General features: G+C 30.2%; 1 protein-coding gene across 1 annotated transcript; it reads right to left on the bottom strand.

Annotated features, from left to right (window-relative positions):
• Positions 1–149: 149 nt before the first annotated feature.
• On the bottom strand, positions 150–11,490 carry LOC106460045 (trafficking protein particle complex subunit 4-like). Its single transcript, XM_013919728.2, has 5 exons — positions 11,309–11,490; positions 9,093–9,267; positions 7,313–7,416; positions 2,479–2,605; positions 150–371 (listed from the first exon to the last, which is right to left on the bottom strand). Exons 1-5 carry the CDS (start codon positions 11,484–11,486, stop codon positions 299–301), a joined length of 657 nt encoding a protein of 218 aa, XP_013775182.1. The 5' UTR covers positions 11,487–11,490; the 3' UTR covers positions 150–298.
• Between the last annotated feature and the right edge of the window lie 297 nt (positions 11,491–11,787).

Here is an 11,787-nt window from a genome sequence, read left to right on the forward strand (position 1 = left end):
CTATCTGTGCTCTGCCCACCATGGGTATCGAAACCCGGATTCTAGCGTCGTGAGTCCGTAGACATACCGCTGTGCTACTGGGGGCATTTTGGTATGTTAGACAACATGATTACATCCAGACCTACCAAGTAAAATTTATTACACTTCTGTTCTTCTCATTTACAATTTTTATTTTAATATTACAGGAAACAATCAACACGAAAAGAGCAAACCTGTACAGTCAATACTATTATACAAAATATTTATCATAACTGGTGATAAAAAAAAAAGTCAATCTGTTTATCTGGATTTTTGATAATTACACATTACTTAGACCACTTTTTTCTGCTTGTTCCAAAGCAGCTTGTAGATTTGTATCAAATAGTTCACACCTGAAAAAAAAACATAAATTAATTTTTTATATACTGTATTTCAATCAAATTTTTATTTTATTTCTTTAATAAACCACTAAAATATTTTAATAGGCCTTTGCTAATAATAGTTCTTGAGTTTTGTAGAAAACATTTCAAATGTAGTACTTTTTTTTAATGAAATCATATGACTTATCTGACTGCGGTTATCTGTAGTCTGCCAAGTTACTACTGATCAGCATGCTGTCAATACAAATGTTTTAAATCATTCTTAGAAATAATAAACTATGAAACATACAAGTCTGTATAGAAAAAAATAACAGATACAAATTCAGTCATGTTGATGATTTCTACTGAATTAACTTAAACTGTCATCCTACAAAGTCAACCAGTTCATGTTTCTTCATTTTTAACTATATATTTGACTTAACATTATTAAAACATTACAGCAAGTCACAAGAAAATTAAATGTGGTATATGTACTGTGAAAATACAGTGTGTTGTTTTTCACTATTTCTGTAGACAAAACTTAAATAAGATAAAAACGTGTAAGTATTTACTTTTGAATGGACAGTCGGCTTGGAAAACATTACATATAGGTGATATTTTAGCCTTTATTGGGTGTCTTTTTCAAGTTAGAGAGGTTTTGTGAATGGTATTTAACACTGTGGAGCAAGGATTTAATTGAATGCAAATTTTAATCTGAATTCAAAACCTGATTCATACATATAAAAGAACAAGAAATTCTCACTCAACAATAAATTTGTATAATTAGTCTTAGCTCAATACACATTCCAAGTGAAGAAATGCAAGTCCTATCATTACACCTAAACGTTGAGTTACCTCTAAAGTCATACCTCTTAAGGAATTTGAGCCACCATCAAAGATACGGCCTCAAATGTACTTGCTGAGTAAAGAAACAAACTCCGGGTATTGTCTTATAACTACCAACAACAGAACAAACTACCACTTTAAAATTTTACCATTTGAGAGAAGAAATCAATAAAAGACCACTTGATATTTACTTTACCAGCAGATAAATGCTACCCAATAATTCTTCTCAACAAACAAGACTACCAAAACAACTACCTAGAAGACCTCATTAATGACATGAAATACAAAATACTGACCAAGAGCCCCTTTAAAAATAATAAAAGGCAAGCCACTAAAATTATCAACTAATCAGGGAAAGCTAAAGAGGTGTCCTCTGAAGAAACTCAATCCCTCAAACCTTTCACATCATAGTCATCATCTTTATGCTTTATCAAAGGTTCACAAACTGGACATTCCCTTAAGACCCATCCTGAGTACATTCAACTATCCAAACCATAAGACCAGAAACTTTCACTGAAGATTGTCTCATATTTGAGAGACAAATTTGGAACAACTCAGACAATTTTGTTGAAAAAATCCATCAATTAGTTAGTCTTTCAAATTCCACACTATTTATTTTTAACATCTAAAACATGTTCTCCCTCACACCAACTCAAGAAGCTCCACCAATCATCCATCAAAGACTAGAAACTAACCAAAACTTTGCAGTGTCAGTGGACTTCATCTGTTTGCACCATGAAACATAGGTCCAGCTTGGAGTGTTCTTCTATGACCAATGTCTAGCCAGCAGACTTTTTGTGAAAAACTTTAGGTCCATCATTGACTATCTCAACTCTCAACACTAGACCAACCAAATGAAAACAGTCAACTCAATAAATACTAGCCAGTCGCAAGACTTTCCTGACCTGATGATGACATCCACAAGTGTCAAAACGTTATCCACAGTTAATTCTTTCTAGAGAGACTGTTAATTCCAAAACACACACACTGAATTAACCTCTACCTCTAAATCCAATCAAAGAAATATGCATGTACAGTAGACATAAAAATGTTGCACAAATATCATCACCAAAAATTCCAAATATAAAACACAATACTGTGAAAAATTAATCACTTTAATAAAACTGTACACTTCAGAAGTAAAACAAATTTTATAGCATTAAAAAGTAAACATATTTATACGTTGAAAATCCTGCTAAATCAGAATGACTATCACTTACAATTATTAAATTCTGCCATATTTTACTGTAATAACAGTTACAGATAAATAGGGAGAAAGTACTAAAAATCTTACCTAATTGGCATTTCTAATGAATAAAATGGGTTTTTTAAAGCAAAATCAGAATAAATTTCATAAATTTTTCTCAGTAGTCCCTCTATTCCTGCTTGTTTGGGATCAGCAACAACCATAAACTTAATGCCTGCAAAAATTAATTCCAGTATGTTTAACAATTAATCTATCTTTACAAACAAATTTCAGCAGTACTTAAGAATATTCCTTACATCATAAAGTATATTTTGATACAAAAAACAAAGTTAAGAGCATAAAAATCCCATACTGATAGAAAATGTATATATATAATATAGTTGTATAGTTCTTTTGATTTTATAACAATTTTTGTTAATAAAAGTTAACAAAATCAACTAAATAAATTACAAGTACAACAAAAACAAAATAATTAAAAATATATCCATTACTACATTCTCCAAAACAACAAATGGTAAGAAATAACTCAATTTTGTAACTCAGTCTCGAGTTCCACATTCAGTACTAAGATATTTCTTAGCTCCTCTCTTAGTGTCATTTTAGTCACATTATGAATTTAAAACTGTAAGCAGCAAATTACAATTACTATTTGCTTTGTTAATATAGAAGGAAATGTGAATACTTCTTTACTGTTACATACAGGGAATAGGGTACAAGTAGTTTGCTACAAAAAGTGAATTTTACATGTAACAATTTATGATGAAATAATACTGAGAACTTCTGTAAAGCTCATTTTTAAGCTAGAAACTAATATGATTTTGTAGTCTGTTTATTGGCTACCATACTTTGATGTTGATATAGCTTTCTGCATAATATAAAGCTTGTCAAACTGAGATATTACTATAACTACTAATATGTTGAAGTATCAACTGTAAGAAGCCTTGAATTTCTGTTATATTATTTATTGCTCATTTTATAACACAAACACAGTATGCAAATCTCCACAAAAAAATTACAATTTTAAAATTACATCATAAAATTACATCCTCATATCTATATACATCTTTTACAAGATGGCTGACTACCTTGAGGTATAGGGAAGTTATGTCATATTCTGATGGAGAGAACTTTGCTTTCTATAAAAATATTTATATCCAAGTTTCTGTTTACAATATTATGTTTGTGCTTTATATTTTATTTCCCTAGCAATGCCAGTTTCATATTACAATAAAAATCTACATATACATGTGAATGTAACATATTTGTTTTAAGTTTCCTGATCCACTGTTTTGAATACTGATATTGTGGATTAGAACAACAGAAACAATGCACTTTAGCTAGTGATCACCACCAATGATCATTGATTACACAGGCCTGCAAATTTAAACTTCATAAAAGTTGTTTTGGTTTTAATAACAGATTTTTCATAATTCAGCTATGCAGATTTCAAAAATAATATTCACTTTTTTTCTCTCACATAAGGATTTTTTACAAATCGGGAAGAAAAAACCACTTACTTAGATCAAATTATTATTTCGTTTACCACAATGAACATTTTTTATTATTATGTTTGGGTTCTAGAATTATTGATAAGACCCTCACATAGTGATTGGTCTAGAGAAATCTATAGCCAATGGTTCACAACATTTTAAGCATAACAAAATGTGACCTGATTTCAATGAAAATGATTCACTTATGTAAAAGTACATATGACATTTTGTGAAAAATCTGCGGACAATGGAGAAAAATGGATATCATTTTTTGATTCACCTTACATGAATTACTTTAGAACATGTAAAAAATTTCAAGACATAAAACCATTGCATGCCTGTGTTATGTCTTCCAATTCAGTGCCAAGTTGACACTTCCCATTAAACCTAACTTGCATGTTTTTTTAATCACCATCAGTCTCCCAGTCCAGTTCTGCAATTAGGGAATTTGATAAGTAATTATTTGTCAGGCTCACTAATAAATTTCATTCAGATAATCAATCATTCTTGAATGAGATTAATCTTATTATCTTCAGGTTTTTTTAAGACATTTTAGAAACATCCTTCATTTAATATAATAAACACCTTCAGGTACACCAATTAGAGTAGATATATTTTCAGTCCTAACTATGACTTGTTGTTAATGAAAATGTATCATGTGCTCAACATGGTATGATTTTCATTTAATATAAAATACATCTTCAAGTACAACAATTAGGGTTAAGTATCAAGTTGTCAACATGGTATGAAACCTATAACAAGCTGTAAATATGATTAATTCAGTTCCATTAGTTTTTTTCCTAGACATTTTCACAAGATAATTATTGTCTTAGATTTCATGTGATAAACTAATAAAGATTCTTGTCACAGTGTATGGTGTATAATTCAGTGAACATAAATGCTGACCAATCCTTGAAAACCACAGTGAAAAAAAAAGTATGTTTTTATTTTACAGTACAGCTGGAAGAGAGACGTGTGTGCTGAAAAATCAGTAAATCAAAGCTTACTGTACTAGGTAGTGTTTAAGCAGCACATGATGATAACTAGGTTTTTGTCTTTCCTTTTCAGTGCTTCCTATCAAGCTCAAGCTAGTCATAATTAAACAGGAGTCTTGTTTGTGTAAACAGGTTAACAACTTAATGGTAATAAATACAGTTAGACTGTTATTGATCTATGTATAATCATTTCAGACAAACAAATTTAAAAGAGCAAGTCATTCAGCAATTAAAATTTTGTGAGCAAATAACAATTAATGAATATTAACTTGCCATAACTTCTTAATAAAGCAATCTTACCCTAAGTAACACTACTTACACTTGTAGCTTGTAATAAATAAGCAAATTGTTAAGTAAAACTACATACAAGATAAACACACAAAAGAGGCATAACCATAACCAATGGGCATTAGGCCACACCCTCAAATTTGTGAGCTGTGTACAAGCAGAACACATGCACATTATCAAGCTAACAACTTACATAGTTGGAATAATTGATAATAGTAATAATCACAAAGAGTAATAATTGAAAACACTAATTCTGATTATGTGATTTCTTTTCATGACATTAATCAATTATTTTGTGTGACAATGATCAATGTAATCATCACTCATAGATAATAGATGATATTGATTAATGGAATTCATTGCCACTTTTTCTATTTGTAATAATTGTTAGTATTCCAGATCAGATCTACAACAATTTTGTAACTACCATCAATCTTCCAGATAAATTCTACAGCAGCTTCATTTGTTTTTTTTGGTTAAGCACAAAGCTGTACAAGGTAGTTAAGCACAAAGCTGTACAAGGTGCATCTATGATCTATTCACCACGGGTATCAAAATCCAGTTTCTAGCATTGTAAGTTTGCAGACTGTGCTACTGGGGGGCCAGCAACCTCATAACAACCATCAGTCTCACAGAAACAAATAAGACTACATCTACAACATGAGAAAACCTTAAACTAGTTGGTGACATGAATACCCCTTAGTAACATCAGTTGGCCAAGAAATGTTCCCTTTCCTAACTTTACCAAGTGTGATTAGCTGATTATAATCACAAAATCTTATAGACATACTACATATCTCCACACAAAGTTTCCATCATTCTTCAACAGCAGCCTGCTTCGCAGCAGGAAACATGTTACAAATGATAAATAAAAGCATTTCTGATTTTGTTAAGAAAGTAACTCAACACAATGAACAAGAAAATCTTCAAATATTGGATCTTCATGTACAGAAGTTGTTTTCAAGGGGTCCTATAAAGACAATCATCATATTCATGACAGATTATTCAAAATATCCATGCTTAGAATATGGTGCAAGACCTACACGAAAGCTAAGAATCAGAATAAATTTACCACAGGAAAAGATGCCACCGTTGGTTGAAGTTCCTCCAGCAACGGCTTTTTGTTTTGGATTTTGGCTATTCACATTTTGAATCAATACTTAACTATTGATATACATTGGTCCAGTATTATAATTTGTATGGAAGAACTTGTTATGTTAAAACTACATAAACTCCCTAACCCACTCTTGTACAAAACTATAACTTTATAGTTTATGTTTACTATTCTTCACTCTAATTTAACTTCAAAATGCTTGTTTTCTTATTTTGGGGTCATTCTTATTGATTATACCTGTTGTAACTCTTAAGAAAATATTTCAACAAATCTTTTCTGACCAACTAATTACAAGTGTATTTGCTTTAGTTGTATGTCCTGAAACATGTGTTTCACAATCTACTAACATTACTCTCTTGCAGGCAGAGACCCATAATACTCTAACACATGGAATTTATGCACTTTTATTTTGAAGATGATTATTATATTTCACTTAATAGTTATAAGTACTTAAATCCTAACTTGATCCAAAACATACAAAACATTCTTATAGGAAAAAATGTAATACATATTGTATTATGTATAAAAGAATTTGAAAATAACCTTATTTACACTATTGTTTATTTGTTTGAAGTTAAGCACAAAGCTACATATTGGACTATCTGTGCTCTGCTCACTATGGGTATTGAAACCCAGTTTCTAGTGTTGCAAGTCCACAGACATACCGCTGTATCACTGGGGAGCTTTACATTATTGATGAAAATCCATTATTACATTATTATCTAAATTCTTTTTAGTTCCCACAATAAGTAAATTTAAAATTGCACCTAATAAAGGAAAAAAAAAAGACTCTCCCACTTAAATTTTCTCTACACATCATACTTAATTTTCAGCATTAGTTTCATATCAGTTGCTTTATGCCTAACTAAATATATAGTTAAGTTTCAGCACCCAGTAAACAAATAAGAATTTGAAAATTATAAAATTGTCAAGTTTCATTCGCCTACTGTTTTTACTAGTGAAAATATGAAAACACAGAAAAATCATTAACTCACAAACTTGAAAAAAAGAAATAATATTCTAGGCAGATTTACCAGTAACAGTCTGAAAGCAAAAAAGCTTGAAAGTGTCTGCTTCAAGCACTTCTATCCCTGAAGATTTGTGTTCTGGTGAGAGTTGTGAAGCAATAGCAAATAGTCTGAAAAAAAAAAGACATTCAATTGTTAGTTTTCTGATACATTTGCAAACTGATGCAATTTTTAGTTGATCATGTCTTGATTTAATTGGAAATTGCAAGAGGTTAAAGATCAAGCTATGCTCATAGTTTATAAGCACCATAATTTGACACAAGTAACAAGAAATGTTGCTGTTATTCTTGTAACATTCAATAATGAACTGATAATTTTTTACTTAAAATGTTGTACTAAACATGCATGTCATACTACATAAGAAACTTATTTACTTCAAATAGTCTACAAATATATTATTTTAAACAAGTGGATTGTGTGCTGTCCATTTATTGTTCGAATTTATTGCCAACAAGTCACAGACACCTACTGTAGATGAATCCCAGCCCATACACATAAAACCCTGACAATTATTTGATTTTCCTTAATCAGTTATATGGCCAATAAAACACTTACTAATTACAATGTGCACTAAATAATCAGCACATCCATAGAACATTATGATTTTTTCTAATTAATTTCAATGAATACTTGCACTCAATAAACACACAGTAATTTGTTACAGGTTAATTAACTCTGTTTATATGTTGTGTATACTTAAATAATTATCACATATTTTTCATTTCTGTAGGTCAGCTCATAATAATGCCATCATTAGGTGTGATGGAAGGTTGCAAGATTAACAAAACCACCCCATTTTTTTAGCTGTTCTTCATGTTATTTCCAGTTTACAAAAGTTAAGAATAATCTGTTTGGAAACTTATGTTCTACTCATAATCTCTGACAATTTTTTATTGTTTAAACTATAAAATAAAGTGAAAACTGTAACATAAAGTTTCTATTTAAATCTAAATATAATTAAACTCCATCCAAGTACTTTGTTATGACTGATCAAAGTCTTTTAAATGTACTTCCAGTACCTGCTTATAACTGGATTTTGTTGCTAATTTGTTTTCTTACCTTACAAAAAATAATGAAATATCGATTGGTCTAGGAAAGGGCCATATGAACAATACTTGATCTGATTTGTAGATGCAGTGCTAAGATGACTTAAAAATTCATCTAACAAATTTAGAATTTGATTATATTTTTGAATTCAAATGTTAGCTACATATACCATTAGTAATACTTCATTATTTCAGGTAAAATTATGAACTTTTTAATGATTACTCTTCTAGTCACTAATCATTTGTTTTAAAATTTTAAATATAATCAATTTGCATAGCAATAGTTGAATTTAATCAAAATGACTTTGAGTATTGTATCATATTTCTAATTATTATATCAATAAATTATGATTAAAAATAGAAAAAAGGCATCTTAACACAAGAAAATAGTATATAAATGGTTTTTCTTTAAAAAAATCAACAACAAAGGAACAATCTGTGATATTAACTGAAGAAAATTATTCAGGTGTTAACTTGCATCATTGTAATGTATTAACTTAGTGCTATGGCTATCAATACTTCTCACAACACCCAAACATAATATTTTCATTTATAAACTTTTATCTTTTGAAACTTAATTCTAGCACAATGCATTTTTCTATTACCAAATGATATGTTATACTACTTCTGGGGTACATTTGTGCATTTTTATTGCAAGTTAATTTATTTTACCTTAAAACACATCAAAGCTTTTGGCCTGGTGGCTGTTACTGCAACTATACAGACTTTGAAGTACTTACGAGTGAAACATACTAGCCAGTACTATTTTTTCATTTGTATTGAGTTTTGGTCGGCCAAATTTAATGCTGATTGGAAAGTTCTCCTCATTTTTTAGAATTTCAAATATGTCTTGCCCATCTTCCAACTGCCGGCCATTGACTGGGTTCCCATTTACTGCTAGAACAGTGTGACCAACTGAAAAAAAAAAATATTTTTTTTCAGTAGGTAAAGGTTTCATTACATGTGTGATTAAAAAATTAGGAAATAATAGTTCAACAGCATGACTGCTTTTGTCAATTTTTAGCATTTTCCTTAAAATATATTACCACACACGTATAAGCTTGAGGTCCTTTTAAGCCTTGAACCAAAAATTTTATTGCTATTTAATATGGTGAAATGTAACACTGTAATTATAAATCATATATAGTTCTTAAAATCTTCAATGGTAAGGAAAAAACATAACAGAGACCAAGGTGACAGAACTAAATGTAGCCCTTCATATTCCCACAAGTATCCAACAAATGTTTAAAATAATTACAGCTTATAACACACAACAACTACTAGGCAAGCTATTTTATTAGCTTTTAACTACTATTTAGAGTTTATGATTAAAAGTAAGCTAATTACATAAACCAGTGCTAAAATATTTTCAAAGAAAATATAATAAAAACAAACCTGCATATTAAACTGACTACGAATGTATAATGTTACAAATCAATATAACAACAAACTAAAACATAATGTGATTAGAATGCATTGAATCATCATTTTGGTATATCCACTGACACTTTGATACTGCTAAGAAAGTATCTGATTGTCATCCCAATGACATCTCATAAGGTGTAGCCCACTTGGGTGATTTAGATTAGTTCTAAATCCATACATTAAAAATACAATACAAAATAATCTTCATAAAGGAAAATAGAATGTTATCAATAAAAAACTACATTAATACTTCAATCATTTGCTACTTAAATCCACAGACTTTCCAAATGCATGATACAATTATATACTTTTACAAGATTCTTGTACTTGTAATAGTGAACAAGCATCACCTCAAGCCAATGGTGAATTAAACAAATGCATATTACTCTTCTATTTGGAGAATTATGCCTATGTTCTGTTACCAATTCCTTAAATATAAGTGACAATAGCATATAATTCTTCTAAACAATGCAAGTGACTAATAACAATTTGTTTTTGGACACTGACAATGTCATTAGATATCCATGTTTCTTTCATTTGCAGAAAATAATTTCTTGGCTTAATAAATTGATAAATATAATACTTTTGATATACTACTTGCATGCAGTGTATATAGACAAGTTTTCAGAAGCCAAAGCTATACTTCTGGCACACAGGTCTTACAGTTAAGGAGAAGGTAGGCAGATGTCACTTGCAGAAACATTCCTTAACAAGTGAAATAAATAAACCTAACAGGTGCATTCCTAAGTAAGACTGTGATAACATACTTGTCAAGTTCATTCCCTTACAGACCTGGATCCTTGCCATATATAATAACATTCAAAACAGACTCCTGAGAAACCCCTATTTTCATAGTATCCCAATCAACTGTATGAAATACTTCACTATAAATTCAAATTGAGTTAAAATTGTTTTCTTCATTGTGATTATTTTATCAATACTCAGACACGTGTAAAACAAAAATGCTAAGTGCTTTAAATCACAGTCAGTGACAATGTGAGCAGTAATTACAAGTAAAAATAAGCTGTCAAAACATAAAAGTAATAATACTGAACAAAAAATACCATTATCTGCTTCCAATAGGATGCAAGTTTTAAGGCGCTCAGAATGCTTAAGTTCACTGACTGGCAGGATGATATCCAGAACCAGGCCAAATGCACTCAAAAACTTTCCATAACATTTTTTTGTGTGTAAAAAATGGAATATTAAACTCCAAAAAAATAGCATTTACAATGAAGCTACAAATACAATATATACTTTACTTGGCTGAACTTCTAATATATCATTATTAATTCAAAGTCAGCAAAACATGAATTTCAGTGAAGTACTCAAGTAGGATAAGTACAGAACTATACAACAAAACCAAATAACATAGTTAATTTTTGTTAGACTAAATCTAAATAATGTTAATTTAGTGCTGATACCACTAAAAGTAGTGTTACTACTATTAGCAGTAGCACTTAGTTGGTAATGGTACTTGGTAGCTGTAGAAATAGAATGCAACTTGCAAGCCAATGTCATGTAATCTCACCTCTTATTCCATCCCTCTGTCCAAATACTACTGTCACTTTCTTGTTTTGATAATCCAAAGAAATTTCCAACGGATAACTAAACGTCTTTTCCACTTCAATTTTTGGAGAATTTGGATTGTCATATTGATATATGAGACCACCAGCTTTACTAACAATGTATACACTGATGATCGCCATGATTAAAAAGCGCTACCTGTTGATAAACCTTTATTTTGTTTTTTAAAAATTGTTTTCAAATTTTAAAGAAACTTCGATAACACAGTGGTTCAACAATGCAGAAAAATTTCTTGTCTCGTTGAAATGATACAACTAAAACCCATAATGGTAATACTATGCGTTAAAGTAAAGCTCCCAGTTCATAAATGATGGAGTAAGTTCAATCTTTAGAAACAGTTGAATTGTGATTTAGTTGGGGTGTAGGTTGTGTTTGGTAGAACTCTTGATCTCGGAGCTGGCGAACCAGGTTCAGATTATTAGA

Source organism: Limulus polyphemus, unplaced genomic scaffold, assembly GCF_000517525.1.
Source record: "Limulus polyphemus unplaced genomic scaffold, Limulus_polyphemus-2.1.2 Scaffold698, whole genome shotgun sequence".
NCBI classification, from domain to species: domain Eukaryota; kingdom Metazoa; phylum Arthropoda; class Merostomata; order Xiphosura; family Limulidae; genus Limulus; species Limulus polyphemus.